Source organism: Triticum aestivum, chromosome 5D (genome assembly GCF_018294505.1).
Source record: "Triticum aestivum cultivar Chinese Spring chromosome 5D, IWGSC CS RefSeq v2.1, whole genome shotgun sequence".
NCBI classification, from domain to species: Eukaryota; Viridiplantae; Streptophyta; class Magnoliopsida; order Poales; family Poaceae; genus Triticum; species Triticum aestivum.
In genome coordinates, this window is record NC_057808.1 from 511,396,395 (window position 1) to 511,421,864 (window position 25,470).

At 47.2% G+C, this 25,470-nt stretch overlaps 2 protein-coding genes across 2 annotated transcripts; one reads left to right on the forward strand and one right to left on the reverse strand.

The window, feature by feature from the left end:
- Positions 1 to 7,768: 7,768 nt before the first annotated feature.
- On the forward strand, positions 7,769 to 12,919 carry LOC123123332 (serine/threonine-protein phosphatase PP2A-2 catalytic subunit). Its single transcript, XM_044543823.1, has 11 exons — positions 7,769 to 8,097; positions 8,711 to 8,767; positions 10,579 to 10,662; positions 10,772 to 10,843; positions 10,947 to 11,018; positions 11,128 to 11,168; positions 11,291 to 11,357; positions 11,459 to 11,650; positions 11,745 to 11,834; positions 11,918 to 12,025; positions 12,407 to 12,919. Exons 1-11 carry the CDS (start codon positions 8,023 to 8,025, stop codon positions 12,470 to 12,472), a joined length of 924 nt encoding a protein of 307 aa, XP_044399758.1. The 5' UTR covers positions 7,769 to 8,022; the 3' UTR covers positions 12,473 to 12,919.
- A 1,924-nt stretch (positions 12,920 to 14,843) lies between these two features.
- Positions 14,844 to 17,910, reverse strand: LOC123123333 (lipid phosphate phosphatase delta). The gene is made up of 8 exons (XM_044543824.1): positions 17,411 to 17,910; positions 16,921 to 17,016; positions 16,751 to 16,825; positions 16,527 to 16,657; positions 16,341 to 16,441; positions 16,127 to 16,255; positions 15,913 to 16,028; positions 14,844 to 15,602 (listed from the first exon to the last, which is right to left on the reverse strand). Exons 1-8 carry the CDS (start codon positions 17,594 to 17,596, stop codon positions 15,180 to 15,182), a joined length of 1,257 nt encoding a protein of 418 aa, XP_044399759.1. The 5' UTR covers positions 17,597 to 17,910; the 3' UTR covers positions 14,844 to 15,179.
- Between the last annotated feature and the right edge of the window lie 7,560 nt (positions 17,911 to 25,470).

Below are 25,470 nucleotides of genomic sequence, written 5' to 3' on the forward strand. Positions count from 1 at the left end.
CGTGCTCCTTCTTCAACCTCTGTTCTTGCTCCTGTCTCCCGTGGGCGGCACCGCGGCTGTGCTGCCGCGCACCCGAACCAGTCAAGTTTCCCACTCCTCTCCATCTGCGACTCCACTGCCCCGTCTTCCCCATCTCCGGGTCGTTCCAGTCTGGGAGTGGTGTTTCCCCCCTGACTGCCCATGGACGCATGCATGCAACGGAACGCGATGTGGTCAACGTGGTCAAGGAACGACTTCCATCAGAAGTGTACTGTACGTGGAGAGGCTGACAGCTGGGTCCACGGCCGCAGCAAGGAAGTGCCTCCTTATTACGCGAAAAATAATGATTCCTCCACCTGACAGCAGGGACCCACTGGACGGGCCACCATATTTTACGAAAAAAATGTTTCCCCCCGACTACTGGGACCCACCTGACGGGCCACCATATTTCGCAAAAAAACGTTCCCCCCGCTGTCAGCTCGGACCCACCGGAAGTGCCTCCTTATTAAGCAGAAAAAATGAATACTCCCCCTGCTAGCTGGGACCCACCTTGGTGGGAGGCTGACTTGTGAGCCTACTAAGTTGACGGGGACGGAGGGCTTTGTCAACTTAGTCAATATGAACGATTCTAGCTCCAGTGACCGTACGATGTCCATCCAACGGCCGTAGTGCTTCTTCAACCTCTGGTCTTCTTGATCCAGCCACCCAAAGTAGCGCCGGTCGTGCCGTGTGCTCCTGCCTCCCGTGGCCGGCTGTGATGCCGCGGAGGCCTCACCGCCCTCTACTACTCCTGCCGCTGGCCAGGCCATTCCTCTACTCACCCACACCCCTTGTTATTCTGCGGCGACGACAGCCTCACACCGCAGCCGAACGAGTGAACCCTCATACTCCTCTACGCGTGGGCATCCACTGCCGTGTCTTCCCCAGCTCCGCTTCGTCCCCTTCCTAGGCCTCGCCGTCGTCCACCGCCGTGGTGCTCTCGGCGCGGCGTTGTCAACGTGGTCAAGAAACGACTTCCATCGGACGTGGACTGTACGTGGAGAGGCTGACAGTTGGGTCCACGGCCGCAGCAAGGAAGTGCCTCCTTATTACGCGGAAAATAATTATTCCTCCACCTGACAGCTGGGACCCACCAGACGGGTCACTGTATTTCGTGAAAAAAACGTTTCCCTCTGACTGCTGGGACCCACCAGCTACATCTTCGCACGCAAGGAAGTGCGTCCGAAAAAAAATGATTCGCCCCCCTGACTGCTGGGACCCACCAGCTACATCTTCGCACGCAAGGAAGTGCGTCCGGGCAAAAAAAAAACGATTCGCCCCCTGACTGTTGGGACCCACCATCTACATCTTCGCATGCAAGGAAGTGCCTGACAGTCGGGACCCACCTGGTCGAAGCGTACGTAGCGTTGTCATTCTGGTCGCGAACGTGTACGTACATACTGGCAGTGGCGGAGCTACAAAAGAAATATTGGGCGGGCCAGAGAGCACAAAATAAGTCATGACATTCAATTTGATGGTTGCCACGGTAGCCAGCGGCTGATGTGCGCTGTAGTACCGTGAGATAGTGCTTTTATCAAGGAACGACCAAGCAAATGCTTCAGTGCAATGCATGGGAGGCTCCTGTCTGCTGCGTTCCTGCTCTACATCGGCGTAGGTCAGCGTTGGGGGCTTGGCTTTATATAAAAAAATTGTTCCAGCCCTGGGCGGGCCATGGCCCATTGAGCCTTGCTGAAGCTCCGCCAGTGCATACTGGTGGATGTAGAGGCGCGCACGTGTCGTAGTAGAGGCGCGCACGTAGCATGTACACGTACGTACAACGGCCAGTGTACAAGAAAGAAAATACGGCCGCGTACGTACATACGGGCGGGGTCTTGAACGCCTACTCGCGCATATATACGTACGGCCAGGCCTCGTGTACATGGCTGGGTCGGAACGGAGAAACAGCGTCGTCGTCGTGTTCATGGGGAGCCAACCGGCTGGGTCGAAACGGAATGCGTCGTCGTGTTTATCGGGAGGGCTTGGACGGAACAGGCGATGGAAACGAGGCCTGGTGTACCGCAGAATGGAGGAAACGGCCTTGTGTTCGACCGGCCACGTTCGAAACGGGATCCTGTTCATCGGGAGGGGTCTGGCGTACCGCAAAACGGAGGAAACGGACTTGTGTTGGACCTCCTACGGTCGAAACGGGGTCCTGTTGATCGGGAGGGGTGTGGCGTACTGCAAAACGGAGGAAACGGACTTGTGTTGCTACGGTCGAAACGGGGGTCCTGTTCATCGGGAGGGGTGTGGCGTACCGCAAAACGGGAATCCACGGGATACTGTTCATCTCCACCGTCGACCTCCTCCAGCCTCCACGGGCTACTGTTCATCCACCATCGACCTCCTCCAGTCTCCACCTGCGACTGTTCATCCACGGGCTCCTATTCATCCAGCCTCCACCGCGCGCTACTCCACCGGCTACTGTTCAACCACCCCTCTCCACGGGCTCCTGTTCAACCACCCCTCCACGGGCTACTGTCCATCCACCCCTCCACCATCTACTATTCATCCAGCCCTCCACGGGATCGTCCTGTTCATCCAGCCCTCCACGGGGTCCTGTTCATCCAGCCCCAACCGGCTCGATCGATCGGGGTCCTGTTCATGCAGAGGCAACGCCACGGGGTCCTGTTCATCCACCCCCACAGCTCACTGTTCATCCACCCCCCCCCCCCGCAACGCTCACTGTTCATCCAGAGGCAGCATCGATCGGCTTCAGTTAGTAGCAGTAGCGAAGGAATCGCTCGATCGGGTTCAGTTAACAGCCATCGATCGATCGCTCGGCTTCAGTAACGCGTAGCCTGCAGTGCAATCGCTCGGGTTCAATTAGAGCCCAACGCCTCGCTCGGGTTTAGTTAGAGCCAACGCCTCGCACACACGCGCGTACGTGTACGAGAGAAACGCGCATCGCTCAGCCCCGACCACCCACCGTAACCGGGAACTCGCCGAAATTTTCCTCGCCCTCGCTTCTACCACGGTTTTTTCCGTCATGGACGACCCAAAGAATGTCATGCAGCTGCGTCTCCGGCCCGCCCAGGACGAAAAGCCCATTTTCTGTCATGATTTTTGTCATAGAAGTAGGAGCCCACCACATCTATGATGATACCGGGTTTTGTCACAATTATCGTCATAGAAGTGTCATAAGTATGACAGAAAAAAATTCGTTCGGCCCAAAATGTCACGGATGTGTCTTTTTTTTGTAGTGGATCAAATGTGAGATGGACGTTCTCATTGTCGTGTCTCTTGAAGCGGTTGAAGAGGTTGCAAAGAACACTGATCCTTGAGTCTCTCTGGGTTGAGACGCCTTCGTTGACCTTGGAGAGCCAGTCCCAGACTAGCTTCGATGTTTCCAGAGCACTCACACGGCCATACTGTCCTTTGGTCAGATGACCACAGATGATGTTCTTGGCAGTAGAATCCAGTTGAACTAACTTCTTGACATCAGCAGGGGTGACACCTTCACCAGTCTTGGGAATGTCGTTCTTGACGACATACCATAGATCGACATCAATGGCTTCAAGATGCATGCGCATCTTATTCTTCCAGTAGGGGTAATCAGTGCACTCAAAGACAGGGCACGCAGCGGAGACTTTGATTATCCCTGCAGTCGACATAGCTAAAATTCCAGGTGGTTAAACCGAATCACACAGAACAAGGGAGTATCTTGCTCTGATACCAATTGAAAGTGCTAGTTATCGACTAGAGGGGGGGTGAATAGGCGATTTTATGAAAGTCTTCAAAACATGGGAGTTATGAACACAAACAATAGAAATGAACCTATTGATATGCAGCGGAAGGTAGGCTACACTAGACAAGCCATAGTCAAGTATGCAATAAAGTGAAAGCACGAAGACTAATAGCAGTTAGGTAGTATGGATCAAGATGGAAGATGGTATGAAGCCAACCAACAATAGTCGTCACACAGTGAAGTCAAACAGATAAGGCAAGCATGCAAATGACTTCACGAAGACAAACTGTAAATAAGTGAGGGAAGAGATAGAACCAGTTGCTTGGTGAGGACAAGGATTTGTTGGACCAGTTCCAGTTGCTGTGACAACTGTACGTCTGGTTAGGGAGGCTGAGATTCAACTTAGAAGACCGTGTCTTCACCTTATTCCCCTTGAGCTAAGGACACTTAGTCCTCGCCCAACCACTCTGGTAAGTCTTCAAGGTAGACTTCCGAACCTTCACAAACTTCGTTCACCGGCAATCCACAATGACTCTTGGATGCTCAGAACGCGACGCCTAACCGGCTGGAGGATTCACAGTCCTCAAGTGTAACAAGTCTTCAGATCACGCGGACAGAAAGACTTCAGTGATGCCTAACACTCTTTGACTCTGGGTGTTTTGGGCTTTGTCCTCGCAAAGATTTCTCTCTCAAATGCTTCGGAGGTGGGTTGCTCTCAAACGACAAAAGCCGTGCACTAACTCTGAGCAGCCACCAATTTATGGTGTAGGGGGTGGGCTATTTATAGCCACTAGGCAACCCGACTTGATTTGTCCAAAATGACCCTGGGTCACTAAGGAACTGACACGTGTTCCAACGGTCAGATTTCAAACACACGCGGCAGCTTGACTTGGGCTATAAGTAAAGCTGACTCATCCAGCTCTGGATAAGATTTGCTCTCATTGTCTTCGCTCGAAGACTTAGGATTTGGTTGAGCATCACTTCAGTCACTCTGACTTTGTTCACTTGGACCCCACTTAACAGTACGGTGGTTCCTATGACTCAACAAAGAAGAAAAGGAAACTACTAAACAACTATGTCTTCGCACTCCATAGTCTTCATGTGAATGTCTTCTCGAGTCATAATCTTTGTTGTGAATATCTTCAGATACCACCATTGTCTTCATTGTCTTCACACATTTTTAGGGGTCATCTCCGGTAGGTAAACCGAATCAATGAGGGACTACTACCTGTGTTATCCTGCAATTCTCACAAACACATTAGTCCATCAACTAGGTTTGTCGTCAATACTCCAAAACCAACTAGGGGTGGCACTAGATGCACTTACAGCAAGTCTCTTTACTCATTTCATAATACATCATCCCGCAACTAACTCATTAGTCACATTGCTTGCAAGGCTTCTTATGATGTGTATTACCGGGAGGGGCCAGAGATACCTCCCCGATACTCGGAGTGACAAATCCTAATCTCGATCTATGCCAACCCAACAAACACCTTCGGAGATACCTGTAGAGCATCTTTATAATCACCCAGTTACGTTGTGACGTTTGATAGCACACAAGGTATTCCTCCGGTATCCGGGAGTTGCATAATATCATAGTCAACGGAATATGTATATGACATGAAGAAAGCAATAGCAATAAAACTGAACGATCAATATGCTAAGCTAACGGATGGGTCATGTCCATCACATCATTCTCCTAATGATGTGACCTCGTTCATCAAATGACAACACATGTCTATGGTTAGGAAACTTAACCATCTTTGATTAACGAGCTAGTCTAGTAGAGGCTTACTAGGGACACTGTGTTTTGTCTATGTATCCACACATGTATCATGTTTTCGGTTAATACAATTCTAGCATGAATAATAAACATTTATCATGATATAAGGAAATATAAAATAACAACTTTATTATTGCCTCTAGGGCATATTTCCTTCAGAACTGATGGCAACAACCAACATAATATGATGGCAAGTAACAACATAACATGATGGCAACTAACAACAAAGATAGGTGGCAACTAATTTTTTTCCCTCTATATGTACTGCCCAAATTGCTCTTTTCTGCCCTGATCTTAGTGAATCCTAACTCTTAGTGAATCTTACACATCCTTCTCGAGCACCTACTGGTAGCAACCCCAACCTAAAAGCTTAGATCAGATCTAGGATAGAACATGGCATATTTTGTGTTCGTTGGAGGGCAAAGGGGAATAAACATGAACGGTCGTAATTCATGTTAGTTATAGATCCATGCGACACAAATCTATGGTGTGTTTGCCATGTCAGTGTGGATCCAGTCGCCATCTACGTGGGCAATCTGAAAGTGAAATTATTGGGGCCAGGGGAAGGAGGAGGAGATAGGAGAACGACCTGTTAGCTCGTTGCCGTGTTTTCCGTCGATGGGGGGGCGCTAGAGATCTGTTTTGGTTGCCATGTCAACTAGAGAAGGAAGACGATGGAGGTAGGGGAAGATTGGTCGATTCAGAGGTTGGAGACGACGACGAACGGTGGCACTGTGGTTCGCAGGCGGATAGGGACGATGGGCGAGAGAGGTTGTGCGGGCTGCGGGGTCGCTCGCCCAGACGTGTGGGCGATCGCGCCACACACCGGACGTGTGGGCTGTGGCTGGGTGTGCCCGGACGCCGTCGTGCGGGCGGGGTTGTGTCGATGCCACACGGGGCGTGCGGCACACCCCCTAGATGCCACACGTGTGGTGGATATCGGCGTCCTACTTCTTTCTTCTTCGCTTGCATTGGTATCTCTCTTCCTCAATAGGGAAAAGCCGGTCCATGCGACAAATGAAGTTGCATATTCGAGTTCTCCCACTCAAACTTGCGCATTTCGGTCTCTGTCCATGCCATTCCGCACCGTCTTTGCCAGTTGCCGTCAGTTTGCCATCGAATTTCCAATTTCCTTACATCTGGGACCCACTACTTCGCCACGTCAATCGCAACGAGGAGGAGACTCGGTTGATCCTTCTGGCCGATGTGGGCCCCAGAATGAGGCCGTAATTTCAATTTTACCCACTATGATGTGTGCCGACTCTGTTGACTACTTGACTTGTTCTTGCTGATGTGGTGGACCATCGTTGAGGCCATAATTTCTATTTTTCCACTCTCGTGTGTGCCGACTCGGTTGACTACCTAACTTGTTCCTGCCAATGTGGTGGACCGCCGCTGAGGTCGTAATTTCTATTTGTCCACTCTGGTGTGTGTCGACTCGGTTGACTCCTTAACCGTTCTTGCTGATGTGGGGACCGCCGCTGAGGTCGTAATTTGTATTTGTCCACTCTGGTGTGTGTCGACTCGGTTGACTCCTTAACCGTTCCTGCCGATGTGGGGGACCCACCATTGAGACCATAATTTCCACTTTGCCACTTCGACATGGGCCCACAAATATTGACTAGGAGACTCTTTTTACCGTTCTTTGATATGTTGGGACCCACCATTGAAGGCACGACACAACCATAATATCCAGAACGCCTCGGGAGCTCAAGAATAGATTTTTGGCGACCGTCGCGTCTCCCATGACACACCGCTCTACCTACTAGCTGCCTATAATAACCGACTGCCCAACATGCTCCAGTGGCACCTTCTCCTCACGCCTCTCGCACAATGATGTCCTTGTAGCATAATTTGTGATAAGTAAGTGTTGAACCCACATGGAGCGAAAAGGATGACACTACCAACACGGGGCGAGTTCATGTTCGCCGGCGTCGAAGAAGAGAAGAAGGGCAACCAAGACGGCGAGGGGGGGGGGGGGGGGGGGACCGAGCGCCATGTGGCGCGCGTGAGCCCGAAGCTTACTTAATTACAAACCAAGCATAGTTCAAATGGTTAGGTTTAGTTTCTATGGATGCTGGATTTGTTATCAATTTATGGTTAGGTTTAGTTCCTACGGATGCTGGATTTGTTATCAATTTATTACCAGCCAGCCATCAAGATCTACCACGAAACTCTACTTTATTCTACCTCGACATACATCGATCGTTGTTACCAACCCAACCCAACCCCCAACCAAGACAAGAGCATCATCACTCGTAGTGGGCAGCATAGCAACCTTCCTTCGCTCGCTCGCTCTCCCTGGTTGTGGTTGTCTCCGCGCGGCGACCACTTCACCACGACCCTCTCCTCCACCTCGGCCTCGCCGCTATACAGCCAGCCGGGCTCCAATCCTTCCAGACCAGACCGCAATTATATAACCACCGCCGCTCCCACCTTTCCAGAACTTTTGCCCCCCTCCCCACCTCTCGTTCCCCCCTCCCCTCCCCACGCGCGCGCGCCGGCGAGATCTGCCCAGGGTGGACCCCCGGCGAGGATGAGCAGCCCCCATGGCGGCCTCGACGACCAGATCGAGCGCCTCATGCAGTGCAAGCCCCTCCCCGAGGCCGAGGTAACCAACCAACCGCCGTCCTCCTCCGGCGCCCTCCCTCTCTTGCCGGTGCCTGCCTTTCTCTCTTGCCGGTGGTCCGGGGCGGGCGGGTCTCGCCAGATCTGGCGGAATTCCGGCCCCGCGGGGCGCCGGCCAGGGCTCCGGGGGAGATCGGGGTTCCGGGGCTCCGTTTCGCTACTAGCTTGCTCAGAAATGGCCGTTTCGCTGGTCCGTGCGGCGGTTTTTCGGTGGTTGCTGGCTACTCTCGCGATTGCGAGCGAAGCAGAGTTGTTATGCTCTCGCAATTGATTGCTGCTCGAGGGGAGGGCCCGTCCTGCTCACGCAAGGTCACATTGATATTCCTGCATGAGACTCACGCAGCGATGTAGTCCTGTTTCTACGAAATCGCTGACTTTTGGCAGCTGCTCCGCTGAAAAAGAAACGAATTTTGGCAGCTGGTTGATCTTTGTTGGGGTAGTTGGAGGAGTCACGCAGGGTGGATTCGTTAGGGAGGCATATGGCTTGTCCAAACCTCCAAGTTTCCACCTTCCGCCAAAGCGATGCCTGCCTTCCATAGAGCTGCTAGATAGGTTACCATTGATTTTGCTCTGATTCTTTAATACTTGCCGTACAGGTTAGAGCACTGTGCGAGAAGGCCAAGGAGATTTTGATGGAGGAGAGCAATGTTCAGGTATACTACTTTACTTCTCTACCGAGATGTCTGCCTTTACTCGACTGGTCAGAGCTTCCTTGCCATGAGCTAGCACATCTTGTCTCGTCTCAACCTTGTTGTGTGCATCACAATTAGTCTCACCATTTTGGTATTCAGAGAAAGCCGCAAGGCACTAGTCGAGTGAACAAGACAAGGATTTGTTATAACTTGTACCGTAAGGTTTTATGAACATTGAACAATACTGGTCTTTCAAACTCTAGAATGTGGTGGTTCTATCTGTTCAGAATAAGATGTACCCTGAGGTAACAGAACTCTGTTACATAACGGATCCTACGATACATTGTTCAACAAGCACAATTGTTTCTGTTGAGAGTGCTAGAGCCGTTACTCGTGGAGTTTCTATTGTTATCATGGATCTTTTGCTCATATCACCAAACACTTTCAGCAAAGTAGATTTTTTTCATATTCGGGAACTCAAAATAACTTGAGTATGTTGGCCAAATCGACGAGTAAACAAAATCAAAGAAAGGAGTGCAAATAACTTTACGAGGAGATGTGCAGACATCTGTACTTCCTGCGGACTAAAAAACAATATGCTCCAATATTGAACCGGGTCTCCCTTGACCCTGACCTCAAACTGCCAAGCACGGGCTCATCAATAGTAATCGCAATATATTGGCAGTTTCAAGGTCAGAAACCTGGTATGATGATATTGTGACAACCACTGTTTTTGAGTCGCGCGACTAGTCGCACTGCCAGGGTTGACTGAAACCCCTCGACTAGTCGAGACTAGTCGTGACCCGTCGACCGGCCAGGCTCGACTCGTCATGAGTCACTACCCCAGAACGACTTGTCGACTCATCGACTCGAAAACCTTGGTGACAACCAAGGTTTACGAGTCGACGAGTCGCTCCGAGGTTGAGACTCATAGACTAAGCGTGAGTAATCTACACTAGCCGACACTGAAGTTGCGACTCATAGACTAGTCGGCACTGAAGTGTAGTCGGCCCTGGAGTTGAGACTCATAGACTAGTCTTGACTAGTCCTTGGACTCATAATCCATGGTGACAACTGACAAGTATGGAAGATTGCTACTGGTATTTCATTCTAAATTTGTACTAACACTAGCAAACAATAGATCTAGTACTTTAAAACAATACTATTTTTACCCATTATAGTAAGCACAGTTTCAATATCACAATCAAGCAATAAATCTCAGATAGCAGAAATAACACACTGTTGTGATGTGCACGCACTTCCTGAATATGTGGGTAAAAGAACAACACTGCATGATGTCTGTTCGTTGCTCCTGAAGTCTGTGCATTCTTGACAAAGGTGATGGGATATAGCCGCTGCTGCTAGGACATGCCTTCCAAAGAAAAACTAGGTCTCCTGAACAACACAAGCAATGTATGGCACTGGTTGACTGTACCATGCTTTCAGTCCTACTATATTGATTAGTGAAAGGTTGAACTAATAAATGCAGCCACGTGTCTTGCTGATAATGGTAGTTGGACATCTCAGCAAAGTTTGCTCCAGCATTTTCCTTAATTACTTGCTTTCAATGGTTTTGGATAGAATATACAAGATGGGGCCACTATCAGAACTCATGCCAAATGTACTATGTTCTGTTTTGTGTCTGGCAACTGGCATGTGTTAGATTTTTTTATGGGCCATGCAGACTTAAGCTAGCCCCACGGAATCTGTGGAACTTGTGCTATGCAATGACCCCTTCATATAATTATGTTCCTCCTGTCTGCCAGATACACGATTGGGTTATTGTTTTGCTGGCAGTTTTAATTTTGGTGTTTTTTTTGGCATACTTGCAGCCTGTAAGGAGTCCTGTTACAATCTGTGGTGATATTCACGGGCAGTTTCACGATCTTGCGGAACTGTTCCGAATTGGTGGAAAGGTACAAGTTCTCTTGTTCATGTTCCTTTGTGCCAAGTTCTTGAGTCATCTATAGTGAAGTGACTGAAGTCTGATCTTCACTTTACTGACGTCTTCTCTGTTTTTATCAGTGTCCGGATACAAATTACTTGTTTATGGGTGATTATGTAGATCGTGGCTACTATTCTGTCGAAACTGTCACGGTAAGAGTTAACGAGCAATATCTCCTTGTAGCTTAGCAAGAAATTTGTGATATATTTGTTACTATAGTAGCTCTTGTGACTAATGTAACCTTGAAATATACAGCTGTTGGTGTCTTTGAAAGTTCGTTATCCTCAGCGAATCACCATTCTTAGAGGAAACCATGAAAGCCGACAGGTAGATTATCACACTCCTACAAAGCTTCTAATGTTCTTTTTTTACATATTTCAGTTCCATTACATTTTTTAAACATTGACAATTTCACTGAATAATTTTGGCATTGCAGATCACTCAAGTTTATGGATTCTACGATGAGTGCTTAAGGAAGTAAGTGTCTTTGTTTGTATATAATGTAATAATGTATATAATCTAGTAGTAAAATAATAAGATGCCTCAGATTATGGTTCCGCTTGTCGTATCTGAGATAAAGCTGGCAACATTAATTGCAGGTATGGAAATGCAACTGTGTGGAAAACCTTTACGGATCTGTTCGACTACTTCCCCTTGACAGCATTGGTATGTATTGCACTTCTGCAGCATTTCCATTGATGGAATGACCTATATGTCAAGTTTTTTTATACGTTATCTAGTGAAATTGACATGCAAACATTTCATAGGTTGAGTCAGAAATATTTTGCTTGCACGGTGGATTATCACCATCCATTGAGACACTTGATAACATACGTAACTTTGACCGCACCCAAGAAGTTCCTCATGAAGGCCCCATGTGTGATCTTCTGTGGTCTGATCCCGATGATCGATGCGGTTGGGGTATTTCTCCTCGAGGCGCTGGATATACCTTCGGACAGGTATTTCTTGGTACAGAAAATTCTTGTTTGCTCAACGTATTATGCCAATTTTTAGGTCAGTTTTCCACTGACCTTGCAACTCCTATCATTTCAGGATATATCAGAGCAGTTCAATCATACCAATAACTTAAGACTTATTGCTAGAGCTCACCAGTTGGTCATGGAGGGATTCAACTGGGCTCATGTTAGTATCTGCTCCTGAGTTCCACACTTGTTTTTGTCTGTGGTCCATACTATATCTAGTTAACACATTACTGCATCAAACAGGAGCAAAAAGTGGTCACCATATTTAGTGCACCTAATTATTGCTACCGCTGTGGAAACATGGCATCAATCTTGGAAGTTGATGATTGCCGGGAGCATACTTTCATCCAGGTACATTATATACATCTCATTTCTACATTTGTTCTGGTAGATTTGATGATTATATATAAATGCTTAAAAATTAATAATTATGTACCCCAAGTGACATAAGTAACTGAAGTGGTTAGGTGATGGGCAGTTAGCCACTGATACATGGATGAGTAGATGCAAGTTGAGATTGGCAGATTATTTTCCAGTGTACATATTTCTGATATGAATAGGAGGACCTGTTGGCATAAGTGTTCGGTTGATATAACAGTATGGCCAATTTGAGAATCCATAGGAAGTCTAACCAAAATGTTTGACCAGTGCTTTTCTCCTTACACAAATTGGATATTTTTGCACATCTAGGATTTTCAGTCATTGAGTTGTTGTGATTTTGTGATTCTGCAGTTTGAGCCGGCCCCGAGAAGGGGAGAACCAGACGTAACTCGTAGAACGCCAGACTATTTCCTGTGATGATGCGGAATCGGTGTCGACCTCTGCACCAAAGGTCTGATAACTAGCTGAAGTTTCCTGGCTGCAGATAAATCTTTTTGCTGAAAATCATCAACCTCCTGTGTGTTATTCTTCTTAATTTTTCCGCCCATGATGCCCCTGGCTGTTTGCGAGCCGCTTCGCCGCATCGTGATCAAAGTGTATACCTACCTACCTACAGCTGGAAGGGTCCATTGTGTTACTCACCTCTCTAACTGAGCTTGAGCATCGAGCAGCGTTTGTATTGTGATGACAGGAAGCCATTTCATTTCCCCCCTGTATTCATAATTTTTTCCCCGTTCGCACATTTCGCCTAATTTTTCATTTTGATGATTATTTGTTGTAGAGATGGACAATGTAGTTGTATGGTTATGGTTCCCTTAGGTGTTGTGAACCCGTATTGATTTTCCGTATAGAATACTTGTAGCATGTTGAGCACTGTCTGTGTGGTGTTGGCTGTGGTATGAATGTTTGTATGGTTAGTGGATATTTTTTGTTTATGAATGATGCAAAGATGTGGGTGTTATCCACAAAGAAGAACAGACATTATTATGCTTACAAATGATTTTCACTCCCGACCAGTATTTTCTTCGAATGAGCATATTTTCCATACTACGGCATTGATCAATATAGGAGTATTTCATTGTGTTTTAATCGCATGTGAATTTAAAAATACCATCACTCTGCATGCTTGATTAGGCAACGTGTACTGTTTTCTGAGCAATGTTCGTCAGCGGCCTAAGATTTGAGCTGTTTGCAGCCACAAATCATAGCGTAACAGAGGCCGATTCTGCAATACGTTGGGAGTAGAAAGCGATGCAGCATTGCCAGGCCCAGTCGGCAACGGGTCCGGGTGGTGACGTGCTCTGGTTGTGCAGGCATGTCGACAGCTTCTTCCTCCCTCGGTCGCTTTCCACTCCCAACATCAATGGTGACGGTACATATGTGGCGTATGATTAAGAACGGACTGGAGGTTAGCGCCGAGCTTCACCGTAGAAGAATTAAACCAGGAGTTTTTTGCGTGGCATGTGATAGAGAGGAAACCATATACCACCGTTTTTGGGCGTGTCCACACTCCGTCCACTTCTGGAAGTTACTACGGGAGGAGAAGGGCGTTTATGTGGCACTTCCACCGGCTCCGTTGGACAACCATGGTGAGCTATCTCGCTGGCTCGTTGAATGGCTTGCTGCTGCTGATGGGGACAAGCGGGAGGCAATGATTCAGGCTACTTACGGTCTATGGCTCGCTAGGAATGCAGCAAGAGATGGGAAGAGGATTGATCAACCACATGAAATAATGGAGTCAGTTTGCTCTCACATGGCGGAATGGAACAACGTGCATCAACTAAAGCCGAGGCCAGAAAGGACGGATCTGCCACAAAAGTGGGAAGCACCTGTAGATGGATGGGTGAAGATTAATTCAGATGGTGCGGTGCATAAAGGAGGGAGTAAGGTTGGGGGTGGAGCTGTGCTTAGGGACCATAATGGGGCATTTCTGGCCGGAGTGTGCCATCATTTTCCACACATTGTGGAGCCTGAAGCAGCGGAGATTTTGGCGTGTAAAAGAGCGTTGCAGGTAGCAGAGGAGATCAATGTACAGAATGTCCATTTGAAGCTAGACTGTTTGCCGGTGTTGCAAATGATCAACCAGAAGGGCATCAATTATTCGGGAGCGGGACCATGGATTCAGGAAATCAAACACATGCTGGAGACGAAGAATGACTACAAAGTGACGTGGGTGAGACGCACGGGTAATGTTGCCGCGCATAAATTAGCAAAAGTAGGGGTAGGCGATGAATTGTGTAAGGTTTGGTTGGGGGTTCCCCAGACTGCATTTTAGATGTAATTTCGGATGACATTCCGAGCTACACTTAGTTAATAAAAGCGGCGATCTTTTCCCCTAAAAAAAACATCAATGGTGACGGTCAGATAAAGATTGTTTCTCCCTCCCTGACATCATCACACCCACTGCCGCGGTGCGATCGTCGACACGTACTAGTTGCGTACGAGCACAAACATGTTCCACTTGGCAAGCACGACTTGTCAACGGCAGTCCACATAGTATGATTCACAGTCAATGTGCTAAGTCAAGCCACACATTCAGATTTCATCATCACATTAATAAAAAGAACTATCGGGTTTATAAGCCTCCATTTTCTTTTCTTTCAAATTTTGATCACAAAATTGACAAATAAAATATGAGTTATATGCAACAAAAAAACATTATCACAGCAAACTTCTGTAGAATGAAGATCCCATAATATGACTGTTGTGGCATACCATTACTTATGGTCAAAGTTTGATCCAAAATACGGGGCGACCAAACCCGGCCACGTAGAGGAATGAAAGGCGATAAGTAAGCATACTGTCTTTTCTGCAGCCATATATGTCCACTGAGGGTTCAGTTTTAAGCACTAACAATGGCGCACATGGCAGTCAGTAGCTGTTCCCATCGAACAAAAACAAGGGCATCACGTGTATACTTTCCTCGTTGCTACTTTGGACAACTGTACAAAAATAAAAACACCACCCGCTAGAGGACGTGCTAGACAGATAAACATACAACACAAAAATGAGGCTGAGGTCAATGGATCTACAGCCTGCGAGACATGGAGGAGGGATCAGATCACCCCTCCTCCGAAGAAATAAACAAAATGCTGCTAACCTTGACTCGCTAATTCGACCGGCCTCACAGGTTCAGATGCGTGAAGATCACCGGCACCAGGTCGACCACCGACCACGCGAGCCCCGCGTACTGCACGAACCGGATGCCCGTGTCCACGTCGTACGCCTTCTGAGGGAAGAGGGAGAACACCCTCTGGAGGTACCCGCCGGCCTGCTTGGCCTCGTCCTTGTTGCCCGAGCCGCCACCAATGTCGGATGGCTTCAGCGCGGGCACGTAGCAGGACGACACGATCGGGATCCCCAGGGTGCTGCACATGACCGGCAGGAGCCATTTCGAGAGCGCCTTGCTGCACGACTTCACGGCCAGGATGGTCGGGATCCCCACCAGGACCCTCCCGGCGTACGCGAGGAGGGGTAGTTGATGGCTGAGAATGAGGGGGGCTTCCGGGCCATGGAAACGGGTGTACGTCTGCTGGACGCCGTAGACCTGAATCGGTAAGGGTAGAAAACAGTGTCAATAAGGGTAAACATGATTTATCAACAACTGGAAGGTCATAGGATAGGAGAAACTAGAGCTAGATTTAATTCCAAGAATTCTTTTGGGTGAACTATATTCAGTCAATGGTGAAGACTATTCTCTGTTGATCACAGTTCAAATGTGAATGGTAACTGAATTTCCATCACAAATTCTTAAGTAATATCTACAGTCTGAGAAGAATTCTAACACAAGATTACGAGCAATACGATCTCTGGATCAAGTAACCATATGTCATACACAGAGAGGTCAGAGTTCTTACAATTCCGAAAGCGACCCCGTTGAATGCTGTGTGGAATTCAAAGCTAGGAGTTGGGAATTCTGGCCTTGGATATGCAAAGCACATCACTAGAGAAAGGCTTGCCCAGAAGAATGTAACTGCAGAAGAAAACAACCATGAGAATATTCTATGCCTTTTGAATATCACAATTTATTTATCGCTGGATTCAAAGTAATGTTCAGGCATATGGACATACCATTTTGGCCAGAGACGACAAAGGCATCAACATGATCATGGACAACCAACCAGAATGCAAGGATCACGATGCCAAAAGATATCCCAGCGATAACATCGGTCAAGCTGTGCATGCCCAAGTATACCCTCGCTATCAAATTTCATGTAAAGCCACACAATCAGTATCTTTCAGTAACTGTAAGAGACAGTTCTGTGGAGAAATAAAAAAAACTCACCAATGCCAATTAACGTAACAAGCATGAAAGCTAGAGAAAGACCCGTGGCAATCATGAAACCATCACACGGTCCATATGTGAGGACATAATGCAACATGTATCTGCATTTTTCCAAATCAGTGTTAGCCAGGCAAACCCGATAAATACACAGCAGCACAACCCTTCATACAAAAACAGGGAATATACCCCATCAAACAAACGGTGTTGAGAGTGTGCGATGAAGGCAGTCCATATTCCATGGCATTTTCCTTCTCATCTTCGGTAGCTGTGACCCTCCTCACGGGAGGGGAACACGGCCGAGGAGCTGACACTAAATCCTACACCCACAAATTTCCAAGCTGTCAACAACCAAACCAACCAAAACAGCAAAAACCCAGCTCGCACCCATTTTTGTGTGAGTAGATGGTAACCTTGACAGCGTTGCCAAGGTAATCGCAGAAGGCCAACAGCAGGGTCATTTGCCTCGCCAGCTTGCCATGTCCACTCTACAATATCAACGGAAACAGCTCACAATTACAGAAGCAGTATAATAGGTGATCAATGCGCCACAAGACATGGCAGGGGAGTGGCTGGAGCATACCCAGAAGAGGAGGGGGAGGAATCCCGTGTAGAAAGGGACAGAGACAACGCATGACAGCACGGAGAAGAAGTTGTCCAGCAACCTGTGCTGCAGCCTCTGCAATAATTGAACAGACAGGGATTTTTCCCCTTCAGAAAAATACAAGCAGGAACAGCTTAGGAATCGAGGCCAGGTGTAAAAGTAAATGCACACATCGTAGATATCGTCAATGTTTTTGTCTAAGATGATGATTTGTCTCCTCGCTTGTTTCAAGCCAAATTAATCTCTCTTTACATGATTCAATCACATAATTGGTTCTTCTTTGTCCTAAGACTAGCGAATCGAGGAGCAACCGCGTGCTGGAACGGGTAATGGTATCCAGATTGCACAACAAGATATCCCCAAATGTAGGAACTGGAACTGCGTGTGTGCCCTTTCCTCCTTTGGTGAGAACCTTCCGTTGGTGGAAACGCGGTGGAAAAAGCAGGGATTGGGGGGAGGAGGAACGGACCTGGAAGGTGAGGATGGAGGGCGTCTCGGCGTGGACGCGGCGGGTGACCCAGGGCTGCGCCAGCGCGCGCGCCCGGCGCGTGAGGTCGTAGTAGGAGGCCGCCCACACCCAGCCCGCCGCGCCCGACAGCGCCGCCGCCTGCCACCCGGTCAGCCCGGCGCCACCGGCCGCCGCGACCGCCTCCATGTCCGTGCCTTTATCCCTCCGACCGCCGGCGCTTGATTCCGGGAGGAGCGCGCGAGATCCCCACGAGAGGCAGAGAGGAGAGGTTGACTCGCACGGCGCAGGGTTTGCTGCTGGCAGGGACGCGGGGGTGAGGGGCTCTTGTAGAGGAGCGGTGGAGGGCGCGGGCAGGTGGCGGTGGTGGTGGCCGAGGACGGAGACGGGAGGTGGCTTGGTTTCTTGCCGGTCTGCCGGCCGCCCCCGCTCTGGACCGGAGTCTCGCTCTCGCACCACCACGCGGCTATCGCGAGAAACTTTTTGGTTTTATTTCTCGTGTTGTTTGAGGGACAGTGGCTATTTAATCCCGGGAGTCGATCGTGACTTCGGAAGGTTCTAAACTCTAGATTTTGCACGCGGTTGAATTTTCTCCTCCCACCGAGAGCGAGGCAGAGTATGTTTCTTCTTCTTCTTTCTTTTCTTTTGCAGAAATCAAACTCACACGCGCCGTAAATTATTTTTTTTGCTTTTGCCAGAAACTTTTGATCTACTAGTAGAATGCCCGTGTGTTGCCACGGGCTTTTCAAATATTTTACGGGAGTTATGTAAACAATTATTTTGTATAATTTCACATGTAGAGAAAAGATAGCACGATCACAATCAGATAAGGGTTTAAACCACTTCCCTTGCAATGTAAATTGATAATAAAAAGGCAATTTGACAATGCATACTATATAGAATGATGATCCAATTAAAAATCGGTTACAAATTAAGATCTATTTGATGCGCTTAAGAAATTCTCGCACAATATCAGAAATGTTGACTTTATTAAAACTCGCTTGCCGTTGTTCTTCCTCCAAATGTTTGCCTTCTTTCTTCATCTGTTGATCCAACCACCTCCACTACACCCCACCTGAGAGCACATACATCCCGAGCACCCCAAACCGCCCTTATATGCCTGGTTGCATGGCTCGGTCACTAACGGGTAAAAAAACGATGCTGGCCGATGCCTCATAACAACCCTATATGCCTGGGCAGTCCCACATCCATCATATCCAACCCAAATCTGGAAAAAATATAGGGAGGCCCGGGCGCACCCAGACGTGTACACCACATCAGCCCAGCCCACGTTGGCCCACACCGACTCCGCTCCGTCCCACTAAAATCTCCACCCGGAACAAAGCCTATCTCCACTTCACTTTCGATCCACACTCCATTGATTCCCCTCCACTCCACGTCCATCCCCCTGTCCTTCCTAATGTCGAGCATCAGCGGTATTGGAGGCGACAGATCTGGCAAAGAGGACGACTGGGATGCCTTCATTCTTGAGACGGAGAGCGACATGGGCGGCAGCTCGGGCTCAACTCCATCACCTGTTACCCGCCACTTTAGGGCGGATGCCAGCGCGGGCCCGTTCGGCACCGCACAGAGCTTCGCGCGCTTGGCCAGTTCCGCGCCACTGGACCGCCGCCCTCCTAACCCTCCTCTCCATAGCTCCTAAAGGTTATCAGTGGGTGCTCATTCTCGCGCCGCCGGCGACATTCACGCGGATGTCCGAAGAAGAGGCAGCAGCAGCCCGCCGCGAGAGGCAACATGCAAGGGAGAGGCCACCGGCGTAGGAGGCGGTCGCATAGTCCTCCCGATATCTACGGCCAGCTCCCTGATGACGACGGAGATAGACGCCCGCCGGATCTATCGGAAGAACGCCAAGGCCCTCCGCCTCGAGCTCGAGCAGTCGGTGCGCGAGGCAGAGAAGAGGGCGACAACGGATGCGAAAGCAGCGAAGCTTGTGAGGCAGCAAAACTGCGTCGTTCGAAGGATGGTTGGCTAGATTGACTCCCCCAATATCACTGACGGCTCCGATGCCCCCCCTCTCCTGCCACGGACGCCTACACTGGCGGCTACATCCGTAGCAACGAGGAAGTGGTGAAGAAGTGCATCCTTCTCTTCGACTTTGTTACCATTTTTAGTAATATTTGTTTAGAACTATGTTCATCGGCTAACTGTGGTGCTCTTTTGATCTATGTCAGATTATGTGGATATCTATGTCCAGATTATGTAGATTTATATGTCTGTTTGTTTCGTTGATGGTCAAAGTCATTTGTTTCACGTTGCATGCATAGTATGGATTTGGGGTATCGTATATGAAGATCGAGGCTATGGACGTGGCGATTCGAGGGGTGACCGGTCATTATCCGGGACACACCCACGGACGTATAGCGTGCCTAATTTGATGCCCCCTGCAACCCATAGTTGAACCCACGAACCACCTGCATTGCCTCCGCTCCACTCAGCATTTCCAAACTCTTCTTGATAAATGTTTATCTCGTTAATCATTGATGGTTTTAATTGAAGAGCTAAAGATGCAAAGTTCACAAACTAATCTTTCCTCAAGAAGTCTTGAACCAAGTATCGAGCACTCATAATTGTAAATGTATGTTATACTATATCAATGCAAACCGTCCTTCAGAACATTGGGAAGAACAAAATACATATTTGATCCTCTTAGAAGAAATGAAAAAGATTACAAAATATATGTCCCATGAATCAAGAACTGCAATTTTGAATAAGCTTATGCTTGTACTCATATTTCACTACTATATAATGAGCCACAATAACTAACCATCCTCCATCACCTCTTGCAAATCTCTTAACCTCCCATCCTTGATGCACTAAACTGACTTTCAACATGACCAGTTCTATCCCTCACCACCCTGCCCAGATGAAATGGAGAATGAAAAGAACGCGATATAAGTACATCAAGCAATCAGATGAGGCTATTGACAGTCCATAAATCATGAGTCCTACTGGTGGTATACATGAATAACCAAATGCCATTTACAATTATCCTGAAGGTGGGTAAATAGAAGGGTTACTGGTGGTACTAATTATTCTATTGTTAGTAGAAAATCCTTTTGGAGATCATGGATGACTAACACGATGTTGCAATCAATTTGTAATTAAAGAGGCCAAAAGTCCTTTTTCTTAAACCAGAATTCCTTATGCTGGATTTCAAACAAACCCCACAATAACATGATCAATTTTGTTTTGGCTCTACTTATCACCTAACAACTACAATTAAACAAATGCGTGACCTATGAAGCTGATAAGAAATCATGTTAACTTGAAACTAAAATTCCAACAAAAGAGTGAGGAACAAACCTTGTTATCATTGCTCTGAAGTCTGAACCTCCCCCTATTTGTTAGTGAAATGTGAGTATGCTTCGAAGATAATAATTTCCTATGCAATATGTGCTTTTACATCTGAAAGAGCTACAAAATATGTTGACTTACCTATGTGCACTTCCTAAATCAAGCGGATAAAATTATTTCTATCAGCAACATAAAATACTAAACATTAGTTCAAATTGAATAATACAGTAGAATTGTCATTTCCGACTTTTTATCCATCACTAAATACGAAAGAAAGGGACAATGTCCACTAACCATGCAAATATGCTGACCATGGGATATTCAGGCTGGCGTATATGGGAAATCAAAGCTAAAAATGACTCGGTAAGTTAGGGATACATAAAAAATATTGTAAAAAGTGATAAAAACAAATCTGGAGCAACTCACGACCCCACGAACTCGTATTCGCAGTGAGCAAGTTAGTGAGGCCGCCACGGTAGTCCCGCACCAAGGGACATGGGCAACAACCGCCTTCCCATCCAACCTACTGATGCTGCTGGCGCTACTTTCATCCTAAGCCCATCAGTACCGCTAGTGTGTTGCCACGTACAGAGAAACTATGAATTGAAATTTTCATCCAAAGCATGAAAAATGTTAATGTTCCTCTCCTCTCCCATCCCTCGTGTGAACATACGCAATTCGTGGTTGCCTCGCTACATTCAGCGTAGCTCTAATGTGCAATGTTGTCTCCTCCAACTCTTAACAAATTCATTGTAGCTCACAACTGGACGGGCCTTGCGGGTTGAAGAAATCCAAACCTAAATAGAAGCAACAAAATGAGGACAACTTATAAGAAAGGGAAAAGCGAGGAAGCACACACCTACATGCCCAAACAGAATATAAGATGCAACTACACTATGATTTACTCATTAAAGAGAGTTAAAAAAGCACACCAATCAGTTAAAAGAGGCATCATTCCCTGTTCAAGTCTTTGATGTAATTTAGATTCGACAATAATAATGCAAACCTTTACATTGAATTTATGGTATTGAGACAAAATAATATGCACCAAGAACTATTAATTATATCCATCTATATTGTATTATTAGCATGCAAAAGCAAAATCACTCGACTATCCGGAAGCCTCGAGTAACATCCTCCGGGACTGGACCTTCAAAAATGATTACTACACCAACAAACATAAGCATCAAACAGTAAGCTATTTAGTAATAGGATTTTCATACTATACCGGTGTTGGGGTGGGAGAGAAGTAGAGCTCCAGGAGGCATCCTTTGTGGAGAAACCATTAGAGTGTTGCCGCAGGTTGGCATAATTAGTACTTACACAACTCCTGATAAAGCACACGATAAGGTGTAATCCAATCCAATTCATTTCATAATGGGCGGTGGCTCTATCAAACAATATCGTCCCCGTTCCAGGTGTGCCATAGAGCAGAACGCCCATGAATGAGTATAGTAGTTAGGAGGACATCTCAAGATGGTGATAACTGTATCGTTGTCTCCCTGAGCTAACTGCATAATATGGTACTTCAAAGCACATTTTTCTTGAAACTTCCTTGGCGGCTTAATACCAACACGAAGAAACAGTTACAGATAAAGCTAAGGCGTAAATTCACCTTCTCCGCGATGATCCTTCACCATAAAAGGTTCAGTTTTTACTTCCCGGACTCTAGCACCATTAAAAAACATTTCTTGAACCTAGGTACTATGACAATCGCATACATGTAGCGGAGAGGTATATTCTCAATGATCGGTACCAATGCTCCTGTGAAACACCATATAAGCTTGACTATCTTTTGTACTGAAGATTCAGACACTGGAAATCTGAAAAGTAGTGTAGTCCAGAAAAGAAAGGCACTGAAATGTACATCTACATATGATATCCAAAGAGCTCAAAAATAGTAAATTACTGCATTGTTGGTTGCAGGAGGTTGATATTTTCCTCCCTGTACTCTGAATAGAGAAATAGGTGGCAGTGTGATTAAAAAGACAATATGCCAAGTCACCAGTACAACATGGACATGATACATCTGATAAAAATGCATGTTTATCCACTTAGAAAACAATCTATTTTCACCCAAAAAAGGCAAACCATCCAATAAACATTTATTGTTTTAGGAATAAAGGTCAACGCCAGATGGAAAATGTATGGCGGTTCGATCAAGAACAAAACGGAAGGGCAAACAATACTAAAATGAAAACAAAGATCAAGAATAGAATTAAACATTATAATAAACTACATGCATCGACTCGTGAAAGCACACACGCATCCTTGGAAAGGTAAGAATGAGGTAAAACTGAGATGAAAAAAGCTCACCGGCGATCTCCATGCCGCCGGCCTCCCGCTCTGCCTCGGCGCCATCACATCCGCACTTCTCCTATACACGAGATGGAAACAAGTAAAAAGGTAAGAAGGGGAGGAAGGAGGCTGCGATCCCTGGAGGCCGAAATTCAAATCATAGAGCCCAAAAGAGGAGCATTAGCTTACTGTGTACCTTGTTCCCCGTCGTCGTCCCGCCGTCGTCCTCGTCGGTGTTGAAGTAGACCATGTACCACAATGAATTTGTCACCAGCATTAGCTTACTGTGTATCTTAATCTCACTCAAATAGCAGTTATTTTTCAATGCTGAAGTAGACCACATACCGCAGTGAATTTGTCACCGGCATACACAATGTTAGCCACAAGCATGACAAAAACTCCAAAGTACGCCTGGCTTGCCTGATATTTTTATCAGCTTCATTCACATCAGGTCATCGATTCTCTTCAACGTTGGTTGTATTCAACTATTCATCCCTTTATATGTATCTACCAGACAAGAAAATCTCTTGTTCTTCATATCGAGCTAGACTGTATACAAAACAGCAGCAACAGCCCGCGAAAATTAGTGTGCAGATGGGTTCAAATTCCTTGCTAACAATAAGAATGCCCGTGACAAAACTCAAATACACATACCTATAGTATCTAGGATCGTCATGCATATCAGACGACTTTTTTATTTTTATTAACCATTTAATCACTCATTTTTCATCATTATGTTCTATTTCATCTTTTCTTCCACCCACTATCTTCGTCTCCTTACATCCCTATCTACAATGGATATGTGGAATTTTATTTACTATCAAGAACTACGGATAAGCAAAGTAAGAAAAATAATAATAAGCTACTGCAATAGAAAATGCTGGAGTTACACACAAAAAGGGCAAAACAAAATAGATCTTAATCTCACTCAAATAGCAGTGCAATTTCAGTGCTGAAGTAGACCACATACCCCAATGAATTTGTCACCGGCATACACAATGTTAGCCACAAGCATAACAAAAACTCCAAAGTACGCCTGGCTTGCCTGATATTTTTATCAGCTTCATTCACATCAGGTCATCGATTCTCTTCAAGGTTGGTTGTATTCAACTATTCATCCCTCTATATGTATCTACCAGACAAGAAAATCTCTTGTTCTTCATATCGAGCTAGACTGTTACAAAACAGCAGCAACAGTCCACCAAAATTAGTGTGCAGATGGGTTCAAATTCCTTGCTAATAATAAGAATGCCGTGACAAAACTAAAAAATAAAGTAAAATTGCGCAACAAGAAGTTACACGCCTGCAGAACTGAATCGGCTGCATGCCTGCAGTACCTGAAGTCCTGAACACACACACACATCCTTTTCTTTACTTCGGAGTGCGAGCTGCACGAGGTCAACCCCCAGCCACGTCTGAGCACTGCCCCCGCTCTTGATTAGTTGCCGCAGTGCCACGCATCTACGCCAACAAGCTGGGGAAACAAATGCAAACGTTACACCGAGTAAAAATCAACCATCCCACAATCGTAACAATAGAAAAAATAATAACCAAAATTTAACAGAAGAACTGCTACTTGGCTCCAAGATCCATCTCGATAGCCCTTGATCTGGCTGCTGAGCTTCTCCTAGCCGCCTCAACATCACGTCATTACCAAACATGTAGTGGCCTAGTGGGACAAGGATTAAGAAATAACTTGAGTTGAAAATACGATGGCTGTCAATTCCATAAGACGATCCAAGTAATTTGACAAAACAGATCGGGAGCATCTTGTATAATCTCAAAAAAACAACTAAAAATATGAGAAATGAATTGATGAAAATCAGCCCCTGCTCACATTCATGCTCGCTGTTGTAATGGAGGCAAGGAATGGGGGGACCAGGAGAGGAAAGGAGCACATGGACGGCAAGCCTCCTCCACCGGCGAGTGGGGTTGCTTCACATCCGACCTCCACGGCCGCCTCCTCCATGGGGACGAACTCCCGTGTTCACAACCGGGCTCCCCATCGGCCGCTGCCTCGCCGACCTTGACGATGAAGTAGTCCCTCCCTTCGATCCCATTCGCCACGGAGGCAACACCCATCCTAGAGGACGGGTACGCGGTGAGATCCCTACTGGATCGTGGTCGCGCCACACCAAACCTCACCGCGCGATACATGAGCGGGGCGCCGTTGCCATGGGCAGGCATGGACGGGGAAAGGAGGAGGCGACATGGCAGCAACGGCGCCATGGCCGGGATTGGTGGCGACGGCAGCGGCGAGCGAGCGGGAGGACGGCGGCGGCGAGTGAGTGGGAGGGTGGTGGCGGCAGTCCATCGGCCGCCGTGACGTGAGAGGAGGATGGGAATGGGGCCGTGATCTGGATCTATGGAGCGGTCGAGAGGAGGGGAAGCAGGCGGCTGGGTTTTTCCATCGTGCGGGGTTTGGGGGAGGTCAAACGAGGGTTTTTTTC